The sequence below is a fragment of the Danio rerio genome, chromosome 5, assembly GCF_049306965.1.
Source record: "Danio rerio strain Tuebingen ecotype United States chromosome 5, GRCz12tu, whole genome shotgun sequence".
NCBI lineage: Eukaryota > Metazoa > Chordata > Actinopteri > Cypriniformes > Danionidae > Danio > Danio rerio.
In genome coordinates, this window is record NC_133180.1 from 26,395,482 (window position 1) to 26,422,697 (window position 27,216).

General features: G+C 35.8%; 1 protein-coding gene across 4 annotated transcripts in view; it reads left to right on the top strand.

The window, feature by feature from the left end:
- cemip2 (cell migration inducing hyaluronidase 2) overlaps positions 1-27,216 on the top strand; it is a 54,132-nt gene that overhangs the window by 11,726 nt on the left and 15,190 nt on the right. For all 4 annotated transcript variants that reach the window (XR_012406034.1, XR_012406033.1, XM_005171900.6 and 1 more), the window contains 7 exon segments: positions 9,435-9,604; positions 10,643-10,831; positions 15,595-15,764; positions 18,092-18,304; positions 19,237-19,442; positions 23,870-23,939; positions 24,733-24,861. Coding sequence is in view for 2 of the 4 variants with exons in the window: in XM_005171900.6 (XP_005171957.2) it covers positions 9,435-9,604; positions 10,643-10,831; positions 15,595-15,764; positions 18,092-18,304; positions 19,237-19,442; positions 23,870-23,939; positions 24,733-24,861 (1,147 nt within the window). In the remaining 2 variants the exon portion in view is untranslated.

Below are 27,216 nucleotides of genomic sequence, written 5' to 3' on the forward strand. Positions count from 1 at the left end.
ATGAAATGTTTACCACAAAACTGTCAATGTGAGCTAACAAAATCATATGGTTTGATTTCATTAAGGCTAAAATTAAATTAGCTAATTGTAAAGTTAATTGTCAACAAAATCATTGCATTCTGCATGCTAACAGTTGTTTTAGCATTTCAAGGGAACAATATCTAGTGTTGATGGAAGAAATAAAAGAGTCAAGCTTGTTTCTTTATTTCAAAAGCTTATTCAGGACAAATTTGATGGCAGCAAACAGTAAGTAATATGAGTTTATGTGTGCTCACCCAGTCAGCAAATTAAGGCACAGTTTACCATAAAGAACAATTGTGTCATTATTTACTCACCTTTCATTTGTGCTTGAGTTTCTTCTGTTGAACACAAAATAAGATATTTTGAAGAATGTTACATGCCATTGACTTTCATAGTTTTTTTTTCTTTTTTATGGATGTCAGTGGCTATGTGTTGCCAACATTCTTCCAAATATATTCTTATGTGTTCAACAGAAAAAAGAAATGTATCAAGGTTTGGAGAAAGGTTAAGTAAATTATAATTATTGTGTGAAATATCCCTTTAATCCAAAATATGAATACTCATGATTTATTATAAATTCTTATGAACAATGTAAAACATGAAGTATAAACTTAAACTAGCCTAAAGATGGTGTATTGGTCAGTTTTTAGGGAAGCTGTTTAACTGTCACCCAGCTAAACTGACAAAATATCAGCTTGGCCAGGTGAAATGCCATCTTAAACCAGTTCAGACCTACTTAGACTGGTTTAAAGTGTATTCTTTTCCTTTTTTTTTTTTTTTTAGAAGAGATAGGGGTGTTGCCATACACAGTATGAGATATTCCCATTATTTTCTTTAAACAAATTGTAGTCTGAAATGTTTTTATAGCTGCAAAATGAATCTCTGGAGGGTGGTAACAGGAAAGAAGTGTTTTCCAATCCAATGTGTTTTTGCTTTGATAGCTCGCGAGCACAGCTTTGAAGTAAAAGTGATTGGAAGCAGAAAGTGTCCTGTTGTTCCATAAACCATATCCTGATTCAGACTCACCCACTGAGAACCAGCTTCTGAATCCCAAAGACAGCATACATTGTGCAGACTTTAGCAATCTCATTCATGCAATGATCCAGGCTGAATGAAATGTTTTTTTGTTATATTACTAAATATTTAAACATGCATGTATTAGCTTTAATATTATTTTAAAAGAATAGACAATGGGCAGTTTTAGCATTAAAACTGTTAAAATTATAAAATAAACAACATAAGTAAAGTTGTTTTTGCATCTAATCTTACTTGAATATGAATTTGTAGGCGTTTTCTTTTTAAAAGAGAAGTTTAACACAGGTTCATTGAAAATACATGCTTTAGCCTACTTATTACTGAATGAAACCACAAAATCATACTGCAGTTTCTATATTTAATGAACACTATAGGGCAGTATCATTCACAACAATGATATTTTCAGGAACATGTTGTCGATGAACAAAGGATTATTTTATAGCAGTTTATTGTAAAACACCAAATAAATACCACAAAACAACGTAATGATATCTGTCCCATATCGACAACTTTTCTAGCATGGTAAATTTGCTTGGTAGCTCACTGTTATGCTTGTGACTCAGAGTGTTAACTTAGTTTGAGTCTTTAGTGAAGTACAGTTTCACAAAACACAATGTAATATCAGGATGAAACTGTGTTGTTGCAGTGCACTTTCCTCTTACATTTGCTTTTGAAAACAATATTGGTTGAGTTTAAGGAAGGATTTAGGTCAGTGGTTTGCTTGCCTAGGTGATCTGTATAACAAGCCCTGCCTACTTATGGGCATGATCAAGAAGGAAGCGTATTTGAAATGTACAACAAAAAAGGGCTGCACGATATTGGAAAAAACTGACATTGATGACAGTGAATGCAGCTTTATTTGGAAACAATTCTCTGAGTGTGCTGCATTCATTCATGAGAAAGACTAGATTCAAACCAATCAGCAGAAAGAAAGAAAGTATCGACAGAAATTCGTGTCTAAGGAACATTTTTTTACCCAAGAGCTTTTCTTATCTGGAAATGGTGAAATCCGGATTTGCCTCTCGTCTACTTTTAATAAAGACGCAGATCCAGTTAGTGTTGATTGTCCTGTCTCTACAGATTTGGTAAGTGAGTAATCAGTGGTTTTTGTTTGTTTATTCAGAGGCAAAGTTAGTTCGTATGGTCAGCAGTACTCTTTCAGTGTTCAAGGACAGACCTTAGTCAAACGATTTCTAAGTTAATAAAGTTTACCGTACGTTAACATTACTACAATAATATGGACTGATAAATCCGCTGTAAATGCTGCTCTCCCGAGTGTAAACGTGTAAGCACCACAATCAAACTTACCGTCGTGTAGGATTTTCACCGCATTTTGTGACAGGAATAACACACACGGCTTTCTGATGCTACCTACCGAGTGCATCTAAGTGACAGAGAAATGCAGAGTTTTTTTTCTCTTATTCGCCATGCTGTAACAAACATTGCATGAAAAATATACGCTTCCAGCAATTCCTCGAATCAAAGTTTGTCATGAGGGCCATGAATGAAATTCCTGATAATTCAAATAATTCGATTACTGATGTCCGTGTAAACACAGTCACTGTCTTTCTCCTCTGCGTCTGTGTGTTTGTTATGCCTCTGTGAAAATTAGCACACGCCCAAACCAACACTCCCAATTTTTTGCAAATTTTTAAGGACCTCGCCTCTTTCCCTCCTCCGACGCTCCCACCTAAACAGAGCTGGACACGCCCACTTTCCTGATTTTTTCCAAAGTAGAGGTGTGTAAAAACCCTGCTGAAACAGGGGGGTTTCATAGTCCTTTAAATAAAAAAGTAACGTTTGAAAAAAGTTGTAAGCGTTGGAAACAAGTAATGGGTTAAACGAAAATAGTGATTGAAGTTTAATTTTAGGATAAACTATCTCTTTGCAGATGTTAAACTTTTACTCCATTATAATTCAACTCTGCATTGACTATAATCAACTACAATTTCAGCTCAACATTGAACATCCTTCGATCTGACTATTGCGGACGCACACATTGCGATATCTACGCTGAAACAATATATTGTGCAGCACTACAACCAAGCATTCACAAAAATGTTGACCGCAACCTCAAGTGAATTTGTCATCTCAAAAATGCAACAAAATGAACACAGAGCAGCGTTTTACAAAAAAGCAAGGGACGTATTTCCAATGAATCTGGGCAGGAGAAGTTAGTTCAGTGGTATTTTCTGATTGTATTAAATATATTAGTTTTTAAACAAGACGTGGCTCTCTCCAAATGGTCTGATGATTTTCTTGGGCCAATGAATGTCCAGCACATTAATATCAACTCAAGTTTAGAGCAAATATGAATCTTATTTTTTTTAATAGTGAGCATGTTGACTTTTGCCAGTATGTGTTTGAGCAGTCTAATACAAGCCAACTGTTAGTAGCTAATAGTCCTTATAGCGCTCTTGGCTTTAAACTACTAAACAGTTGGTTGATCCGCTGAAACATATTTAAAAAAGCCTTACAGTGTTCAGATGGCAGGAAAAGGTGGCGAAAGGTTAAACAGACATATTTCCAGCATTTGTTTTAAAAGAGCTGACGTGCATGTCTGTTTGTATCTCAGTCTAAGGCTTTTCAAGAGTTTAAAATCAGAATAACTAGATGTCGTGTCTCTTCTGGATATATTGTAGATGGAGTTTTCAGACGGGGATGCGGTTTAATAGCCTGCTGAAAACTAAACATGTTTAATGTCAAATATAGAAATTCCTCTAGACTTAAAGCCTACTTCAACAGTCCACCGCATTGGCACTTGATTGTAACATTCTTTTACTGAGTACAAAAAATGTGGAAAATATGCATGGCTGTTTCAGGATTGAAGCTGCAGATCAGTGACATGAGTTTGGTCCAAGCTCCTGAGTGTGAAAACTTCTGTTGTCTGTAACATAACTAGACCTGCAAAGCAAAGAGAGATCATATGTGGAAATCATATCTGTCTGCTGATGACTGACTATGCTGTTATGTGGTTTCCAGTGAAATTGTTGGGCAGGTTGTTGTTGGTAGTAGGTGTGACAGGAAAACCAACTTCAATTCACTCATTTGGAGATTTCAGTTTGACACATTGCACACACACAACCTTACGCTTTTCAGACTTGCTTTAAATCTGAAAACATGTGAGCTTGGCATCATGCTTTGCCAAACAGAATATTCTGGCACAATCTAATAAACTTGTGCAATGCAAACCAGCCTGTCCAAGTCTAATCCCCTGCTCCCCATAGACAGCCCTGAAAGGCACATATATATTTGATATAAATACATTGATGAATGTATTATTGGCTAGTGATCAAGCTAACATATAACTCTGCTAATCTCAAACTGACTTACAAGTAGCTGAGGTATGAAAATATTGGTTGATGTGAAGTTTGGCTGTGTTGTTAAAAAAGCACTTAGGTTGCTCATGGGGGGGTTGTCCCTGCAGAAAGTGGTGTATATTTGGATGCAAAGCATGTGATAAGTGAGGGGTATGGAAACTCCCTGGAGATTTCAAGGGGGCCAGTAGAAAAAGTGGAATTCAAATAATGGGCAAGAGTAGGATAAACAAAGTAAATCACATTTTGCTGTTTTATATTGGCTGTTGTACAATACAACAGACCAATGGCATTTGCATTTTACAAGTTTTAAATGGTTCCTCAGATTTTATGTATTAAATAATGATGTTTCTTAAGGTTGATTTATAATGTTATTTTTTTGCACAAAAAACTCTACTATGGAAACAACATTTTTTTATCCCTGTTTCTTAAATGGTCTGTTTTTGAGGGGCAGTTATTCTAAAGATTGTCAGTGAAAGCCGTTTGATTTGATAAAAATGCTACATAGGAAACCGCTTCTTGATGTTGCAATAGTAAGTTATTTATTACTATTTTACATTATCCATATACACTCACCAGCCACTTTATTAGGTACATCTGTTTAACTGCTCTTTAACGCAAAATTTTAATCAGCCAATCCTATGGCAGCCACTCAATGCATTTAGGCATGTATTCATGGTCCAGACGATCTGCTTTAGTTCAAACCAAGCATTAGAATGAGCAAGAAAGGTGATTTAAGGAACTTTGAATGTGGCATGGTTGGCAAGTATTTCAGAAACTGCTGATCCACTGGGATGTTCACCCACAACCATCTCTAGGTTTTACAGAGAATGGTCTGATAAAGAGAAAATATCGAGTGAGTGGCAGTTCTGTGGGCGCAAATGCCCTGTTGATGGCAGAGGTCAGAGGAGAATGGCCAGACTGGTTCGAGCTGATATGAAGGCAACAGTAACTCAAATAACCACGTGTTACAACTGATGTATGCAGAAGAGCATCTCTGAATGCACAACATGTCGAACCTTGAGACGGATGGGCTACAGCAGCAGAAGACCACACTGGGTGCCAACACTTTTAGCTAAGAACTGGAAACTAAGGCTACAATTCGCATAGGCTAGAACTTGAATTGGACAATAGAAGATTGGAAAAACGTTGTCTGGTCTGATGAGTCTCAATTTCTGCTGTGACACTTGGATAGTAGGGTCAGAATTTGACGTCAACAACATGAAAGCATGGTTCCATCCTGCCTTGTATCAAAAGTTCAGGCTGGTGGTGGTGTTTTAATAGTTGTCGGGGATATTTTTTCGGCACACTCTGTGCCCATTAGTACCAATTGATCGTGTCAATGCCACAGCCTACCTGAGTATTGTTGCTGACCATGTCTATCTCTCTATGACCACAGTGTACCCATCTTCTGATGGCTACTTCAAGCAGGATAACGCTCCATGTCATAAAGTGTGAATCATCTCAGACTGGTTTCTTCAATTCAATTCAATTCAGCTTTATTTGTATAGCGCTTTTACAATGTAGATTGTGTCAAAGCAGCTTCACATAAATGGTCATAGTAACTGGAACAGTGTGGTTCAGTAACTGGAACAGTGTGGTTCAGGTTTTAGTGTTTAAGTTCAGTTCAGTTCAGTTTAGCTCAGTTCAGTGTGATTTAATCATTACTGATAGTTCAAACACTGAATAGCCAATTCATCGATGCGTAGCTCTACCAATCCTGAACCATGCGAGGCAGTGGCAACAGCGGAGAGGGAAAAAAAACTTCACCTGATGGGAGTGAAGAAAAAAAACCTTGAGAGAACCAGACTCAGTTGGGCACGACCATTTTAATTTCTCCGCTGGCCAAAAGTCTTGTGCAGAACTTCATTCGTCGTGGTTTAGGCTGAAAGATAGCCTCAGCGAAGACTCGTCTGTCCCTGGAGCGTCGCTGGAATTAGACTCATGTTCTCCACTCCCCAAGACCATCAGCGCAGCAGCAGCTCAGGATATGGCCTGGTCCTGGATATGGAATCCTTGGGATCATCACGTCGCTGGTCTTGGATCCAATCAGTGACTCCGCATAATCTGAGGACCTCGGGATGAGTATCCCCAGGTGAAAATAGAGAATAAAGAGAATAATTAGCGTAGCTGCTGTTCATAGTGTATAAGCAGCATAGCAGCGTAGCTGCTGTTCATATTCTTGAATATGACAATGAGTTCATTGTACTCAAATGGTCTCCATGGTCACCAGATCTCAATCCTTTAGAGCACCTTTGGATAGGGGTGGAATGGGAGATTCGCATCATGGATGTGCATCCGACAAATCTGCAGCAAATACATGATGCTATCATGTCAATATGGACCAAAATCTCTGAGGAATATTTCCAGTACCATGATGAATCTATGCCACGAAGGATTGAATGCAAAAGAGGGTCTAACCCGATACTAGTAAGGTATACCTAACAACTAATAAAAAATGAACTGCTATTGCATTTCTATGTAAACATTTAATAAACACAGTAAGGAGCTGTTCTTTTTCCCTTTGGTAAAATCGTGTTTGTGATGCCTCACTGATCAACTTTTAATTTTTTAATGCTTTAAAACAAGAACGACATTTTTAAAATCGAAAACTCACTTTATGTAAAAAGATCAAGACAATTTTAATTGATCAAGTGATGTATTCTCTCACGCTTTTTAAATGGACCTTTTTACATAAAATCACCTCAGAATGTGGTCATATTTTGAGGCATCAATAGAGCTAACTGAGAAAGACTATTGTCCCTTTACAGTCACTGATAAGATCCCTTGTGGTTTATTTATCTGTGTTGAAGAAAGAGTTTGTTGTGCTAGTGTGGAAAATGCTTTATTTCCACAGATTTCTTGCAGGTTTTGACATAATGATGGAAATAATTGCTGTGTTTTGTTTAGACTTTGGAAGAGTGTTTCTTGTTTGTTAAGTTTATGTATTAGACAGAGACCATTGAATTGCTGTTGTTTTAAATGTGAAAAATCTTAAAAATGCAGAAAATGTTTTGATGATTAAGTATTTAATAATCACAGACCATTTTTCTCCCCTTCGAGGGTAAAGAGAACTGCTAGGAATTGGATGGGAGAAGACAGGAAAGATTCCTGTGTTAGTCAGGCATGGTATTCTGAGAAATGAGGTAATCTTGCCTCTGTGCTGGTGCTAAAAGACAAGAAATATGAAAGATGAAACAATATTACAAATGTGGTTTCTGGCCATCACGGACCTCCCACCTCACAGCAGTGATTTTTGTTCGTACTGGTTTCAGTGTGGGTAGTTAGTCACTCTATTTATCCACAAACTTCTTGCTGTAAACGGCAGTGAACCACACTTCTTAATGGGAGTAAGTTCAAAGAGACTCCGTTTTACAAACCTGCTGGGGCTTTTGCGCTTGAGGCTTGGCCTTAAGCGCTCATATGTGTCCGTTTAACAAATAGTAGTTCTGGCCTAGTTTGCCGTTAAGAAGTGACTGCCGTTTCATCATAGTGGATGTATCAATGCTACTACAGTAACAGAAGCCAGTGGTTTTGTTTTTTTGGTCTTTTACCACTTGTTTTTGTTCCATCTTTGGAAATGCCATACAGGGAAATAGGTAGTTGTTTGTTTAAGTTCTACATTGGCCAAATTTGGTGTCATTTATGAATTAATTGTGAAAAAGGTCAATATGCATTTAGTATTATCTTGAAAAGTGATTACAGAAAGATGACTGAAATTTCAATAATTCACCTTTAAAGATGACAGTCCTTCTAAACTTTTAACAATATAAAGATTCAGACAGTTCCTTTATCCAAAAGCAGGGACTTTCTAGCATAAAAACAACTTCACATTTTATTATCCTCATTACAGACTAATAACAGAAAAGTTCAATTGCTTTCAGTTGAGGCAAAACTACTTTTTTCAGCGTACTAATGAGCTGTCTAGATAAATAATAGGAAGGAAGGTATCTATTAGTCATTTTCATCCATCCTTACAGTCTTACCTCAAAGTCTGGGTTCCTCTTCTGTTATATTTATGTGGAATAACTAATCATCAGACGACACGGTGGCTCCGTGGTTAGCACTGTCGCCTCACAGCAAGAAGGTCAATGTTTCAAGCCCGGGCTGGGTCAGTTGGTATTTCTGTGTGCTGTTTCCATGTTTTGTCCGTGTTGGCGTGGGTTTCCTCCTAGTGCTCCGATTTCCCCCCACAGTCCAAAGACATGCGCTACAGGTGAATTGAATAATCTAAATTGACCATAGTGTATGTGTGTAAATGAGTGTGTATGGATGTTTTCCAGCACTGGGTTACAGCTGGAAGGGCATTCACTCTGTAAAACGTGCTGGATAAGTTGGCAAATCATTCCACTGTGGCGAACCCTGATAAATAAAGGGACTAAGCTGAAGAAAAATGAATGAGCTAGTTATCAACATTATGTACAGGGGGATAGGTTTACAATGACAAGTCTGAATGCAGACGAACATGACACACACATTTATTTATTAGAGCTGTATATTCACACATAATTCATGGTTTAATTCAATATTGATTGCTTTGCTAATAGATTAATGGTCAGTGCTCTGAAATATTGCACAAATGCACTGTGGGTATCTGAATTTTGAGGCCCCTCATGGAACTATTCTGATCCTGTGCACTTTCAGCTTCACTTCCTGTCAAAAAACTAAAATAAATAAATTATATTAGAGCTATTGGGAGTCAGTTCATTGGGTATGTGCCAGCATTTTTTTTTTTAAATGAAAAAATGTTTAAACATGACAAAATGTATCAAACATGCATTAAAAATATTGAGGAAAATATTAATGGGAATGGGAATCGATTAAAATTGAGAAATTGAGAAAGTATTTTTTTTTACAGAGTCTCTTTTCTTTTACACAGTAGATGCCCTTTGAGCTGTAGCCCAGTTCTGGGAAACACCCCAAACATTTGTTTTATTGTTGTTAAATAACTAATTGGCTTTAGCTAGTTTAGATTCTACAAATGCATCACACATCTCACATTGCATGTTTTTTGTGCTTTACTGGCATTTAAATTGCTCTCTCTGTCAATCTCTCTTTTAGGGATGCCTGGGCCTTGGTCTCTGTGATTGGGGGAGGAAATGGTTCATGCACAGAAGACGTTCGAGAGCATGAGAACCATGACACAGGTGGCAAGGCGCTGGCTCGCCGAGACTTCTTTACTGTGGATGGTGTCGGTTTCACTGTTACTGCTTACAGTGAATGGAGTAATGGTATGCTTGGACTGCTTCCAATAAAATCCACATTATTGAACAAGAATATATTACAAGCACTCCTTTATATTTTTAGTCTATCAGCTTATTTAGTGGGTAATGAGCAAAACAATACTCACTATAATGTTGCTGTTTAAAAATAACAAAGGATCTACTATGTTACAAAGCACAAATGTCGCAATATCTCAAATATTAATAATTTCTGCCCAAGAGGACGAGGCATGCTTGAGTTGCATTAGTACACTGTAAAAATCCTGAGTTCCAAACTATTGATTTGTGTTGGGACAAGATAAAGGAAATAAGTTAACTTATTGGTTTTAACAAATTTAAGTGACTTGAACATAAAACAATTAAGTCCCCCCCACCCCCCGATTGTATTGTTTCAGCTTATCATCACTGGACAACGGAGTAGAGGATCCACGTGCAGTACTTATTAACAAGAATAGTCAGGCAGGCAAAGGTTGATCACAGGAGCAAACAAGTGCATACGGAGAATTCAAAGAATGGTCAGGACAGGCGGCGAAAACAACGGAGACAGTAAAACAAGGCAAAAGGTCAAACATGGCTAGGCTAGACAAAGGAAACGTGTCGTAATGTTCACTAGCAGTATAACCAGACTCAGCAACTGGTGTGTGTGTCTGTGCTGCTTATAAAGTCTATGTAATCAGTTCATAATGATCCTCCAGCTGTGTGTGAAACAGGAACCGGTGTGTGGGTTTAGTGCATCACAGGATTTATAATTCTTTTGGTGGCAGATTTGCAGTTCTCCAGCGATTTGTATGGACTAGGTCACTGGTGATTGTGACAATAACAAACAGCAAATGTCATTTTTTGAGTTTGTGTATTTTTTGTGTTTGAGGTAAAACTTGGGCTAATTTGCATTTAAATAAACAAAAACAAAAATAAACAAAAAAGTTTTTTTTTCTTCTCACCTAAAATGTTGTGTTTACAGTGTGGCGTAAGGATCTGTGAGTACATGAGATGAAAAAGACAAAAAAGAAAACCCTTTTTAAACCTTCACTGTTTTTTTGCCATAAGGTTACCCTACTACAGGCTTCCAAGTGGATGCAGTGGATAAAGTAGTTCTGAACCTGCAAGATGACGTGAGCAGCTGGAATCCGGGTGATCGGATTGTGGTGGCTAGCACAGATTACTCCATGTACCAGGCAGAAGAGTTCACCCTGCTCCCCTGTCCAAACTGTAACAGAAAGCAAGTTCAAATTCAAGGTGAGATGGCTTTGGTTTGTTGTGTTAATAATTTACAGCATCTCTGCTCTCAATCTTGCTGTCAGTTTTCATGAAGCCAAGTTGACAGTGTCTATGAGTTTGCAACAGGAAAAGGGTGAGGACTGTTTACCAGAGTCCCATAAACAAACTTGTCATTTTTGACCATAGGCCAGCAGTGGCTGTATAGATAATTCTTCCATCATGTTCTCCACCCTGTTCAAAATTCAGATTTTTTGTCACTAATTGCTTTACAGTGATAACGTCCCAACTGCTCTTTAGGGTGTACTGGAATTTGTACACATACATGTTTGTGTATGTGTTTTCGTTAGATAGAAAGAAATCTCTTATGCTGATCAAGGCAGCATATAATTAATTAAAGTTACAATAATAAAAGTAACTAATAAAAGTAATTGTGTTGGTGTTGATAGTCTAGTGGGCAGTGCTCTCTTTTCAACTTTGCTTTCTGGCTAGCCACTGTCCTATCGCAATAAAGGCAAATATGGCAAAAATAAATCTTTTAAAAAATGTATATTAACTACTACAGTGTTTCTCAACCACGTTCCTGGTGGATCACCAGCTCTGCATATTTTTCATGTCTCCTTAACCAAACACACATAATTCAGATCATCAGCTCATTAGCAGAGACTGAATTTCCTGTAGCGGGTGTGACGGATAAGGGAGACATCAAAAACATGTAGTGTTAGTGGTCCTCCAGGAACATGGTTGAGAAACACTGATGTAGTATCACTAGTAACTACTGTTTTCCATTTCAACATATTTTGAAATGGCAAAGCTTAGTTTTCACCATCATTAATGTCACATGATCCTTCAGAAATGCTTCTTATTTTTGTCAGTGTTACTAACAGTTGAAGTGCTTTATATGTTTGTGGAAACTGATGTATTGTATATGTCTCTAATGCTGATCAAAGCTTTATTACAGCCCCTTTTGATTAGTTTATTACATCTTGGCTGAATAAAATGATACATTTATTTCTTTTTTTATACTATATTTTGTAACTATCAACACAATTCATTCATTCATTTTCTTGTCGGCTTAGTCTCTTTATTAATCCGGGGTCGCCACAGCGGAATAAACCGCCAACTTATCCAGCATGTTTTTACGCAGCGGATGCCCTTCCAGCTGCAACCCATCTCTGCGAAACATACACACACACATACAGTACGAACAATTTAGCCTACACAATTCACCTGTATTGCATGTCTTTGGACTGTGGGAGAAACCTGAACACCCGGAGGAAACCCACACGATAGCAGGGAGAACATGCAAACTCCACACAGAAACGCCAACTGAGCCGAGGTTCGAACCAGCGACCTTTTTGCTGTGAGGCGACAGCACTACCTACTGTGCCACTGCTTCGCCCCACTATCAACACAATAATAATGAAAATAAACAAACAACATTTGTCATGGGTACTTACTTAATAATTGTTCATAGTACAACACAAAAAGTAGCAAGTATATAAATAAATAGTGGTCAACACCTTACAATACAAGCAAACATTTGTAACTGTGCAGTTGAAGTCAGACTTATTAGCCCTCCTGGATTATCAACCCCTCCCCTGTATATTTTCCCCAATTTCTGTCTAACGTAAATGATTTTTTAAAAACACATTTTTAAACATAATAGCTTAAATAACTAATTTTAATAACTTTTATTTTTCCATGATGACAGTACTTAATAGTTTAATAGATATTTTGCAAGATAATAGTATTCAGCTTAAATCACAATTTAAAGGCTTAACTAATTAGGCAAGTTAGAGTATATAGGCAAGTGATTGTATAGCTATAGTTTTTTCTGTAGATAGTCGAAAAAATATATAAGGATCTAATATTATTGACCATAAAATGTTTTTTTTAATTAAAAACTGCTTTTATTCCACCTGAAATTAAACAAATAAGACGTTCTCCAGAAGAAAAGATATTATAGGAAATACTGTGAAAAATTCCTTGTGTAAAATAATGTGTTAAAAAAAATCAAATTTAAATCAAAAATTTCACTTCAGCTGAATATATGTAAAAATATGTGGTCATACATTATTTTAAATTACCTTTATCCTATTTACATATATCTTTCACATTTATCTTACTTTTTTCTGTTATGATATATAAATTTACTATAAAAGTTTCTTCTTGCAGTCTTCATCTAAATGTCAGTCTTTCCATATTTTAGAATTATATGATGCATTTCCTCGCTATCCTATTATTCCCAGACCTAATCCATATTTAGAATAAAAGTTTAGAAAAAAAACTTAGTTTGCATTTAGATAATTTTGTGGGGTGTATTGTGCACCTACAATATGGCCATTATTCCCAGCACATATATATGAAGGCATTGAAGAATTGGAAATGCTTTCAAAGTGTGGCCTTTATTGAAAGGATGTAGTTTAAATGTCACCTAGTGCATTGTGTCCTGGTTGGCAAACCAGCCTTTATCCTTCCGGGCGGATACTGTGTGCGTAAAGGGCATTCTGAATGTGTGGATGGGTGGCTTTCCTTCCTGGATCTGCTTTGTATTTATTTAAAAAAAGTTCATCCATATAAGTAATCACATTTAATGATAAGAAATAACTATGTTTTTATATTTTATTGAGAAATCTGAAGTTACACTTTATTTTATGGTGTAAATAAAAGTTATTAAAGGAATATTTTCTAAATTTAAAGGAGTGTTTTTTAACCACCACCTGAAATTTATATTTTAGAAACGGTTTCTATTTCTTCAACAAGAAACAATTATGACAATGATCACCACAGCTACATCTCATGTGCTTTATTCAGTGTTAAATGCTAATAATATGAGTTTGAATGCCATTTCACATGGCATTTATTGCCATACTACTGAAAGCAGCAGCAGAAAGTTCACCCCAGATCTTAAAAATAAAATAAACCATTTGAAATTGAACTGTGCAAGCCAACATATATCAGTGATTCAGCATGTTCATTTAGTAATGTTAAAGAGGTTTAATTTGTATTAGTTAGATTATACACCTTATTGTTTTGTTGGAGTGCAGTTAGTGCACTATTCTGTGTTTCTGTATGGCTGTATTTAAATTTCTGTTGTGTTTCGTCTGGTGCAAACAACCAAATTGCTTATCACTGCAAATCTCTTCACGTAGCATGTTGTTAGAACACAGGGTTACAATGTAACCTGCTCACCTAATGTTTACATTCGTAATATTTATATTATTTGCTAATAACCACCTCATGTGTAACTCTGAATCTGCGTCTCATTTCAGTGCTACTGTGCCCCAGAGGTCACATTTCGGTCGCACATTTTGACTGAATGAATCAAATATGCTGTTTTCCACCAAGACAACCTGGAGTGCTGAAATATAATTGGCTAAACTGGCATTGGGCAAGTTAAATGACCAAAACAAAGACAGACATTCTGTCAAATAACACTCACTTTCAAAGCAGAGTATCAGACTTTAGCATTGTTTTTCAGATAAACAAGAATGTTCACTTGGCATGTTTCTTAAATATCTGCAAACATATTTTGGTATTTTTATGCTTTAGAAGAGTCAAAAACTCACATGCAGCACCTTTAAGCTAGTAGTGTTAGTTAATTATTTATTATTGCGAATTGTGACTTAAACTAAACTGTTACCACTAATACAATCTTTTTTAAATACCTTTTTAAATTTCTTTTTTAAAAAAGAATCAAAATACAAGAACATCAGAACTTAAATAAACCGTTGACTGGTCACCAGTCACATAACAAAAACATATAAAGATCAATTTACACAATGTAGAGGCATAAGCACAATCCATTTCTCCCAATATACCGAAAAGTCATCCTCTCCATATTTTGAACATATGGTAGGGGGTTTGAGTTGTAGCCATTTATGAGTTAAGGCTGATACTTATACTTCTGCATCGAGTGATCGGCATGACCCACAACGCCTGCTTTGCGCGTAGTCATGCATTTATATTTCTGCACGCTGTTTGTGTTGCTCTGCAATAACACTTCCGAAACGTTAGGTGGCAATAGGTTTTTATGTTCCTCTGTTTCGTGTTTCTTTGCGGGTGTTTTGTTTTTTCTAAACGCTACCTTAGTGTATAACTAGCTAAAACACACTCATTCAGAGAAAGGAGGCGGCGGACGGGCAACAACATTAATCATAAGGTAAACACCAAACAACAGTTTTCATGTATAGCTACTTCACTGGACTCCACACTTGTAAACACTCACTCCATCAGGTTCACGCAGCTCTCGGCCCCACCCACATTGGTCACAGATACCAAGCCGAGCAATTACACAACTTGCAAAACAAGTCATTGCGATGTGTAGTTATATATTTTGAGAGGTCAGAGGGCTATGCAACTGCACAAAGGCTGCACCAGAGCATATGCACGCGCTTCACGCAGAAGTATAAATCAGCCTTTACAGTTTTTTTGCTAGTTGCTAGAAGAGTTTTTAATAAATACTTGCCTTTTACCATTAAGTTGACTCTAATACAACCTTATTGTAAAGCATTACCTATGAATTAGCTACATTTTCTTTTTCATATGGTTAGGGTGAGGGTTAGGTTTGTCGCAAGTTGTATGTGAATATGCATATCTTATTGGTTTTAGTAATAACAAAACAATAATAGTTAGAACATTGAACAAGGGGACTAAAATAAAGTGTTACCAAATTGTCTTTTATTTTTTATGTTTAAAATTGTATGTTTATAATTGATCTCGGGCTCAGAGTGAGTCAATGTGATTTTTATGGACTGTACTTGTGTGTTGGGATTTGTCAGGAAAACCTCAGTTCAGCCATGTTGGCGAGATCCTGGACGGCGTAGACATGCGTGCGGAGGTCGCTCTCCTCTCAAGGAATATCCTCATTCATGGAGAGATGGAAAATTCCTGCTATGGAGGAAACTGGTGCCAGTACTTCAGCTACGACACCTTCGGGGGACACATCAAGGTCTGTGTGTTTGTGTTTGTTTAACACTAAGCTGTCTGCTGCTGTCATGTGGAGAAATCACAGACGCATAATTGAGTGTAGCTCTTTTTGAATGTAAGGACCAGGAAGCATAATCTTAAATCTGTGTGTTTTGTTTGGCGACAGAATAAGGATAAACCACAACACACAGTAATGTTTGTATGACTGCTCTTTTTTATATTTTACTAGCCGACTAGTTGACAGGTCAGTGTTTACCTTATGTAAATGACTCGCTATATATCAGGCTTTGCTTATTCTGGCACCCTCAGTCACAGTTTTAATGTAGAGACGCATTTAATGTGCCCGTGGATAAAATTATTTGTAAAATTAAACTATTAATTTTATTATATTTTGATCTATAAATCAAATATTTTACAATATTTTTAATATAGATTGTGTGTGATATACAATTGAAGACAACATTATTAGATTGTCAAATTTTATTTGATTTTCCAAGTGTTGTTTAACTGAGAAGATTTTTAAAGATAATAGTTTTAGTCTAACTAATTTCTAATAACTATTTCTTTTTACTTTGCAGTAATGACAGTACATAATATTTTACTAGTTATTTTGCAAGATACTAGTATTCAGCTTGACGTTTAATTAGGTTAAGTAGTCAAGTTAGGTTTATTAGGCAGGTTATTGGATAACAGTGGTTTGTTCTATACCAGTCGTTCTCATGAACTTTTGATGAACTTTTTTCATCAAGTACCACCTTAGAAAAAAATTGTCTCTCCAAGTACCACCATAATGACGGGGCAGTTTAATTCCTATTATTAAGCAAATTTATTATTGTCAGCCACTTTTATTATTATGAATAGTTTAAACATTAACACTGTACTGTGCTTATAGGTAAAATAAATAAATAAATAAAACCGTTTAAAATGTGCTTTTTGAAAGTTAGCTAAAAATGGTAGGCTACTGCTCTTAAAGTAAAAAGAAAACTGCTGTACCTAAATATAAAGTATTAACCAATATTAACCTATTCGTCAAAACTTGGAAATGTTGCTTGGACCTCATAAATATAGGCTATATGTCATTACATGATTTATTCATTCATACGTGCAGAATTTACCTTATTTAAGATCTCATCTTAAGGTGACCGTGGAGTTTGGGTTAACCGCACTCAGAGGCTAACTTTAATTAAGTTATATTCTAGCTCCAAGCTTCGAGCAAAGCAAAGTTGCTTGAGTCTATGTTCTGTGTTTTGTGACTGAATCACATCCAGATAAATTAGCCTGGTGAGGCAGTGGTGCAGTAGGTAGTGCTGTCGCCTCACAGCAAGAAGGTTGCTGGTTCGAACCTTGGTTCAGTTGGCGTTTCTGTGTGGAGTTTGCATGTTCTCCCTGCCTTCGCGTGGGTTTCTTCTGGGTGCTCCTGTTTCCCCCACAGTCCAAAGACATGCGGTACAGGTGAATTGGGTAGGCTAAATTGTCCGTAGTGTATGAGTGTGTGTGTGTGTGTGAATGTGTGTGTGTATGTTTCCCAGGGATGGGTTGTGGCTGGAAGGGCATCCGCTGCATAAAAACTTGCTGGATAAGTTGGCGGTTCATTCCGCTGTGGCGACCCTGAATTAATAAAGGGACTAAGCCAACAAGAAAATGAATGAATGAATAATTGAATAAATTAGCCTAAATCTTGGGTAACAAATTAATTAAAGCCACGCTGCTTTAAAAACTTTATATATCGAAAACATGCATTGTTTTTAAACAACTACAAACACACATTTAACAAATTTGTGATAACTATTTTACCAATGATGCAACATGGGGAGATTCCTGAGTGTCCAGTAACTGAAATGCCAACACAACAGCACTGGTCTGCTAAAGCACTTCTCTAACGTCTATCTGCTCCGCAAGCGCAGCACGGCTCTTTCTCTGGCTCTGCACCAAAGCGGGTTGATTTTTAGCATCTGATGACGCGATTAACTAAAGTAAATGCTCTACGCACATCGATGTGATCTTATGCTTCAGGGAACAGCCTGTGCTGATCACATCAGTGTAATCGTTCACGTTAAAGGGTTAAAAGTGCTCTATTTTTTCTGTCATTATTCAATAATTCTCGGCATACCACTATAAGGAAGCCTGCATACTAAATTAAAAAAAAATCTTAAGGGGACTAATAATATTGACCTTTGCAGTTTTTACGTTTTTTTATTTTTTTTTATTAAGTCAAGCCTGAAATTATTCATGCCCAAAAATATAAATATGTATATTTTTTTCAACCAAACAAATAAATAAGTATTAAAAATATATAATGGGAAATATTGTGAAAAATTGAACTGTTTTTAATCTTCTTTTTGTGTTCAGATTTTGGGGAACTTCACGTCAGTACATCTGTCTCACGTAGAGCTGAAACACATGGGTCAGCAGCGTGAGAAGGGCAGATACCCTTTAAACTTTCATAGATGTGGAGATGTGGACCAGAGTGGAGGATACAGTAACCCTGCATATGTGGACTCGCTCTCCATCCATCACTCCTTCTCTAGATGCGTTACTGTACACGCCACAAATGGCCTGCTGGTGAGCCACAAAAATGCAGAACAATAAACAACACACCTGTATGCGCACATAAAGACTCATAATCAAAGATTGAAAAATCTGAAAACAAAAATCAAAAACCTCAATCACAATCAATTTTAAACCAGAAAATTAAATCTCACAATTAAAGATTGTGATCATGATTCATATATCCGCATGATTCTAAATGACAATTTGACTGTCTGTTAAATATTTGACAAATATTGTAAGGAAAAAACTTCAGTCTTTTCATATTATTATTTATTCTATTATTGGATTTAAATAAAACTATAATTAATTTATAATTAGTTTAATTGCTTAACCTTTTACTGAGACTTTCTCTAGTCTGGGTATAAACACTCACATCTGTGGTCTTATTTAAATAAAAATAGAAAAGATGGATTGAAATTTTTAAAGTCACTTGTGCCTTAAACATTCTATCAAGTGAGCATATCTTCATTGAATAATTCATTCATGTGATTCATTCAAAGTGCTGATTCATTCATGAATGGATCATGTGAAGTCATTATGAGTAAGTTATTGAATCATTTTTTAAACTTATTTTTTTAAAAATGAATTCAGGGTAATTGCATATTTGTATTTGGATTTAAGCTAGTAATTTTATAGAACCTCCAGAAAATGACACCATTTTGTTTAGTTGTCACTTAAGAATTTAAGGACAATTGAGATCTCTATTGCAAAAAAAAAATCTGATTCTACGTTTATCCAGGGTCATGCAACTCTTCTTTATATAAAAGGATTGTTTTAGGATTTTGCAGAAATTATAACAATATTATGAAAAATCCTGATATGAAATGTATAGTACATTTATTTTATCACTTGATTTAAATACATAAAAAATATGCTATTGTTTAAATTATTACAACAGTATTTTTCTCATTTTATCACACCATGGTATCTTTTTTTTGTCACAGGTTAAGGACACTGTTGGCTATGATACACTGGGACACTGTTTTTTCCTGAAGGATGGAATTGAACAAAGGAACATATTTTTCCATAACCTAGGCTTGTTGACCAGACCAGGAACCATTCTACCTACTGACCGCAACGACAGCATGTGCACTGAAATCACAGATAGGGTATACAAAGGATACATACCAATTCCTGCGAATGAGTGCAAGTAAGATATTATAACAAATATATATATATTTAATACTGCTGGATAGGCCTGTGCAACTTTTCATTTGCCTGTGCAACATTTCTTAACATCAGAATTGCCAGGGGTTGTTGTATACTTAAAAGCAGATGCACATGACAACTGTTTTGATATGGCAGAAAAAAAGACTTATTTCACTGTATCATGTTCCTGCCTTTGCAAAGTAATGTCTATCTAGATTCATAAAATTATTATTTATTCTCATCAAGTCAACACAAGACACAACATTCACCCATGATATCAAACGTTCATGGCGTACTCGCACTGGGTACAGTTGCCTTGAAAAGTGCTTAAGCGCGCTTATCACCCTTCCCCTCTCCCCCGACGGCCTGCGCCTGAGCATGCTTACATCATCAATGATGCGACTGTTCAGTTTAACAGTAGAGAAGCGCTCTCGCTCAGCATGGTGGACATTGCTTTAGTTATATCGTTTTGCATTATTTTTAGTCATTTGAGATGCAATGACACGCAGAACAATATATTGCTAAACAGATCCACAAATTTTGACACTCAAAAATTATCAAAAAAGTCTTTGTGCTGCACGTATTAGGATATTTGCTGAAGGTGCAGCTGATGTGTAGTTAGGTGTTTGCGTCTTACATAAACTATGACAGTCCGCGTTCATTGAACAGTAAGAATGATTAATAAATCCTTATCAAAGTCATGTTGCATCTTCGGTTTCGGGCTCAGGCGCGCTTTCCACTCACACTACAAGCATATTGCGCCAAAGCCCAACTGAACAACGCTCTGGCACACCTCTTCAAACCAGGCCAGGGCCGGCCAACTGAACTGTGCCTGGGCCCAATTTGGAGCACTCACACTTGTCAAACGTGCCTGGGCACAGTTCGGATAGCCTAGTGTGAGTGCACCCTCAGACTCACCATTACCCATGACATTGTGTCTCTAAAACATACTTTTCCTCCAAAAATCACCTTCTTTTATCCATTGTGACGAAAAAAATTTTGTAATTTTAACTCTAAATATACTAAAGTAAAATATGTTGCCTGGTTTTTACTATAAATATGAATGCAGTGCATAAGTGTATATTTGCTTTCCCAGAATTCCACTGCATGCCACTATGTTATAGTACATTTTTTTTTTTTATTTATAATGCACTTTTCTAAGACCCAAAGTGCTACAACAACAACAGATAAATCAAACATGCAATAAAATACAATACATAAAATTCTAAAATATAAACACAGAACAATCAAGATCAAAAAATATAGTCTTAAAAAGATGAGTTTTAGCATCTTCTTAAAACTAGCTAGTGTGAAAGCATTTCTTACAGAATAAGGGAGAGCATTCCATAACCTAGGTGCAGCAACAGAGAATGTGCTTGCATGCTTTGGTAGACAGACGACAGCATTATCCAGATTCAACTTAAACTCGCTATCTTTGAGAGAGGCTGCTGGTGTGCCAATAAGGAGTACCTCTGTTTTAGAATAATTCAATTTTAGAACATTTTGATGCATCCACAATTAAAATTCCTGCACACACTCTGAGAGGATTGAGGCAGTAACAGACAAATTGGATTTTGAGCTGATATAACTGTGGGTATCATCAGCATAAAAGTGTTATCCCTGCCCATATTTGCTGATGATATGTCCCAGTGGAAGCATATAAATGCTAAAAAGTATGGGACCTAAGATTGACCCCTGAGGGACACCATGGCAGACCTGTCTGATATCAGATTGATTATTTTCCATTACCATACGCTCCAAAAAATAGTATGTTCTTTTTGTTGACAGTACTATGATTCTTTCTCATGGTTAGCTATCATTTATGTATACTGAAGTTTAATGTTAAATCTAATTTTAAATAATGTTTATCACAATATTTTAGTGTGGTGCATGTTATTGTGATGGTATTTAGTGGTTTCAATGAGCACCTTCAACATATTAGCATGACTTTCTGCTTGTGAAGAGGGTTCAATGTAGATATAAATACTTCAAATTGTATTGTATTGAATTGTAATTAATGAAATACAGTAGCTTACTGTAAATTTACATGTAAACGTATACAGTTTACCATAATTGTTACTTTTTTGTTGCAGTGCTGATATTTGCTATCTTAGTAGGTGAAAGATGTTTCACCTTTTCAAAATGCAAATAAAAAAGTAATAAAAGAAACCTAGCAATAAAAAAGGCAGGTTTAAAAAACAAGGTATTATATGGGTAAATCTGACCTGCTGCTGCTTATTGACCTTATTCTGCAATGTGGAAGTGTGCTTATTTTTGCTATTGTCTTAGAGCTTTCGATTCAGTCACCCGAGTTATGACCAGGAATAATAAACAGCAGAAAACGGAAACTACTAGATCTACATACAAGTGTGTACATGACTATACATAAAAAGTACAATAATATAATAAGAAAATATCAGTTTTCAACATAAAGCAGCATAAAAAGCTGTTTAAACCTCTCAAAACCAATGAAAGTAAATGAGACCATAAGTCTCAAGCCAAAAAGATCAATAGAAATAAATGTCCCCATTTTTATTTAAATAATTTATCTAAATCACTTTTAACAATTGGATATTTTATTAAAATACTGTTATATACATAATTTAAGGTGTTATGGGTTTTTGTGACTCTGTGGTTGTTCTAATGTTACGGCCTCTCTGCTTGAAACTGTGCCTGCTAGAGTTTTTTTTTTCTTTTATCTAAAATGTCTCCTGTTCTGCTCTCGGTGTCTGACCTTGACAGTGTGACCTGCTGTATTGTTTGGTTTAAATAACAAGAGAAAGTACAGAGCTCTCATTTCCTGAGACTCAGCGATAGGATTTTTTCTCTTATCCGGGCAATAAAACACCCGATGTCCAAGGCGGAGGACAGCTGAGGAGCTGCTGTTTTCAAAAGGATAACAAATGTTTTGGGAGCGTGTGTGGGATTGTGTATTGAGCTGTAGATGTTCAGGGTGAAGACAGATGCTGGAATGAGTTTCAGAGCTGAAGATCAAAAAGTGAGCTAATGGTGGGGTCACTTTAGTTAACAGTTGCGTGTTTGTGACTTAAAGGGATTCAAGTTGTGCTTTTTTTAATTAAGTTAATTTTTATTTCACTTTTTAGGTTTCAGTTTATTTAATTATTTTACTTCCACAGGTTTCTTTTTTAATATATTTAGTATTTTATGGGAACAAACAATATATTAATTTGGTACTATTTTGAAAATGTTAACTTAAAAAAAACTACTGATCAAAATGTTTTACTTTCTTTACGTTTTTTTTTTTTTTTTAAACGAACAATTCAAAAAATGGTGTTTTGAAATGGTACTGTACATTTATCAGCACAGAATGTGTTATTGCTGTCTGCTATTTTCATCTATAATGTAGTAATATAATGAATGTAAAGATTCATATTGAACTAAAAATAATTTTGGCTTATTATATTTTAGTTAAGTTATAAGCATGCAAGTTTAATAATAAAATTGATGGTAGTTTGCAAAAATTGTTTCATTTATCCCCACTTTCATTAGTTTTATTATTTTTAATTTTATTTATGTTTAATAATTATTATTATGTTTTATTATTTAACAATAATACAATAAAACTATTTTCATACACTACATCATGGGTACCCAAACTTAGTTCAGGAAGGCCGGTGTCCAACATATTTTAGTTCCAACTCCATTTAAACACACCTAAACCAGCCAATCAAGCTCTTTCTAGGTATACTTGAAACTTCCTGTTCCAAGTTGGGGCTAAACTCTGCAGGACAGCAGCGCTCTGGAACCTAGTTTGGGCACCCCTGCACTACACGGAGTGAAATATATGCAGTTGAAATCAGAATTATTAGCCCCCTTTTTTATTTTTTCCCCAATTTCTATTTAGTAATCGTTATTATTATTATTATAATTTAGTATAATTATTATTATATACTATAATAGTTATAGTAATAATAGTTTTAATAACTCATCTGTAATAACTAATTTTTTTTAAATCTTTGCCATGATGACAGTACATACTATTTTACTAGATATTTTTAAGACAGCTTAAAGTGACATTTAAAGGCTTAACTAGGTTAATTAGGTTAACTAGGCAGGTTAGGATAATTAGGCAAATTATTGTATAACAATGGTTTGTTCCGTAGACTATCAAAAAATGTAGCTTAAAGGGGCTAATAGTTCTGACCTTTAATGTTTTTAAAAAAATTAAAAACTGCTTTTATTCTTGCCAAAATAAAACAAATGAGACTTTCTCAAGAAGAAAAAATATTATCAGACATACTGTGAAAATTTCCTTGCTCTGTTAAACATCATTTAGGAAACATTTAAAAAAGAAAAAAAAATCAAAGGGGGGTTAATAATTCTGACTTCATCTGTATATTTACGATGCACGTACTTCATCCTTTCAGTGTATTTTAAGGAAGATTCTGTCTTATGTGCGTTTTCTAGGGCAGTGTCTTCATTTTGGATCGCCCACCCCAATAATCATTTGATCAGTAACTCAGCAGCTGGATCTCAGGTATGCACAATCTCTGACATAAACAAATTAATTATCTCCATTAGGATCTCTAATGAACACTGAGTGAATGTGTGATTGCAATATTTCTGTAGAAAGATTCTGTGACTGTCTGGAATTGAATTTTTGCCCACAGCTCTTATACTGATGATGAGAACATCAAGGCAGTTATGCAATCACAGATAGCATCTCCTCATTCCAATCTTTTATTAAAGAAGCGTTTGCCAATATAAATCTCTTTATTCTGGTGGTATTGCTTTGCTTTGTTTTCTTTGATTGAGTTCTTGTGTATAAAAGGACGTACCCTCCACCCTTTTTTATTAAAAAATAACTTACAGTAGGACTCAATCCTCTTTCCGTCATGTATATCATTGAGTACATATTATTACAGCACTTTGCACTTGTATGAAATACCTAGTTTTGAATAACAATTTTATTTCGTTTTTTTTTTTTTTTTTTTTGCCTTTCTTGGGATAAAAGGCAAAAAAAAAAGTTTTTATTGGGATAATGGAGGACGGATAGAAAAAGCATTGGGAGCAGAGAGAGGGGAAGGATTGGCATAGAACCTTGAGCTGGGAATCAAACTCGGGTCGCCGTGAGCACCATGGTGCTATGTGCACGCATTTAACCACTAGGCTATTGGCACCAACAACAAAATACCTAGTTTTTAAGATAATTATCATTGGATGGGGATTTTTACCTTTCAGAAAATATTGAGGAGCTATGTAATATTTATGACAAGTACATAATATTATGTAGTATTCATTTTCTATTTATTTTATTTTCTTTCACCCAGGATGCAGGGATTTGGTATGTTTTCCACAACTCGTCTACAGGTGACTCTCACGGAATGATTTCAGAAACGAAAGCTGAGCTCACGCCTCTGGGCACCTTCTTTAACAACCGTGTTCATTCCAACTTTAAGGTAATTAATAGCTTCATCTATGAATCTTAAGTCAAGTTCACAGGTTGTTGGGCAAAACCAACACTTAAATAAAAATAAGAAAACACTTTAGGATACTTCGATTAGTATTAGTATGTAAGTTTGGGTTATTACACAGTCAGTGATGATGCTGAACTCACCACCACTTTATAAAATACAATTATTGTAATGCTCATCATTGCATATATTTAATTAGCCGATCATATGGCAGCATTTTAAAATCTTTTTAATGGGTTATTAATAATATCGACATTGGTATAAATCGAAATTCACACTAGCGCTGTTGAGCACATTCTTAAAAACTACTGATTGACCAGTGTGTTCATAAAGGACTGTGATTGGCTCTTAATAACTTTACTACTCTTCAACAGTGTGCACAGATAAATGTACAATAGAGCATTAGAAATCTGCATCTATCAGCTGATCTTTAAGCAGACCTCTTATATGTCAGCTCATTGATCAGACCCCGTAGTTTTTCACAATTTTTTTTTGTAATTTTAATTTTATTTGTTTAGTTTTTTGCGATTAATAATGGATGAATTTGTGGTGGTAATTCCCAGAAATTTGCAAACAGTTTTGCGATTTTGGTCTTTACTTTATTTTGGTCTCTTGTCAAGACAAGATCTAAAACTAAAACGGTAGGGTTTAAGCCAAAGGAAGTTGTAAAACTCTTATTTTTATCCATGATCTTACTTTCTCTCAGATTTCACTCCCCGGAACATCTGACATCATGTCACACATTGGACATACATTAGGGCTTCCCCTACCGTAATACACCAAAAACACGGATTGCTGTAAAACTCGTCAGTGGCAGGGAAGCGTTTTCTCTCAGGAAAGAGTTAAACAAAATAATTTATCGATTTGACACAGATCCTATTATCAGCCATACATGTAAAGCACAAATAATGTCCTTGAATTTAGTCATGTCCAGTGGCCGTCATCCATGTACCAATGTCCATCTGTCTGTTCCATTGCTCCATTTGCTCCAACCTTCTTTTGCAGTCTGAAGTCTGAACTTCCAATTCGCACCACGCGATGCCTTAATCTTGATTATTTAAAATTTTTTTGTGATTTATTTTGAATTTAAATTAAGAATTTTGCAGAATCAAAACAAATTCAGATTTTTTTCTTGATTTTGCAATGGATTCAGCAATCACGGAATTGCTGATGGTGTTCCAAAAACGTGGTTGAGAAACACTGATCTAATAGTTGCAGGTTTTAAGCGTGTATCTTTGCAGGCTGCTGTGGTGAAAAATAGTGAAGCGATGACCTTCAGAGCCAAACTCAGTCCTATCTGTTGAGCACACAATCACAATGGCCAATCAGCTGTGTTTAAAAATGTATCCAACAGCATACAAAGGGAAAAGAAAGTGACATGGTTGTTTTGAACTGTAGGAACTACTGATCTACTGGGATTCCACATACAATTGCCTTGAGGGTGTTTACAGAGAATGTTCTGATCTGAAAATATCCAGTTAATACATGAAAATATCTTATTTATGTCAGCGGTACGAAGAAAGGAACCAAAGAAAAAAACAAACAGCAGCTCAAATTACCACTCATTACAACTGAGGTCTGAAGAAAAGCATCTATAAATGCAAAACACTTGAAGCAGATGAGCTACAGAAGCAGAAAAATCACATCAGTGATGGCTACAGCAAGCTGAGGCTACTATTTGCATAGGCTAACATAACTGGACAATAAAAAACTGGTAAAATGGTTGTCTTGTCCAATGAGTTGCTGTGACATTCAGATGGTTGGGTCAGAATTTGATGTAAACAACATGAAAACATTGATCTTGCATGGGTTGCATCAGCAGGTCTGATGGTGTAATAGTACAAGGGAGTTTTTCTTGGCAGGTTTTGGATCCTCTAATACCAACTGACTATTGTTTTTACACCCTGAGTATTGCTGCTGTCCATTTATGACCACAACATTCCTGATACTAGCAAGTTGTACCTAATAAACTAGCTGATGAGTGTATTTTCTACATTTAAAACCCACCTCCCAGTAGTGAAGTTAGCATTTCCTTGCTCTATCCCATAACATTGCATTTCATAAATCATTTGGGATTTGTACGATTGTATTAATTGTGCCTCCAGGAAAGACTTATGCAATCAGTTTCAAGCTTTTATTGCAAATACACGAGGCATCTTCGTTGTTTCCCTCAAATGCTTCACTGTTCAGAGTCTTAGTGTGATGGTGTGCTCCCACATGCATTTCCCTATACAATAGTTCTCTGTTATCTGCTTGTTTATATTGGCAAGCTTCAACTGTGTATTCAGTTTCAAGACCCTCCAGGTGCAGGGAAACTACAGGCTTCACTTTCACTGAAAA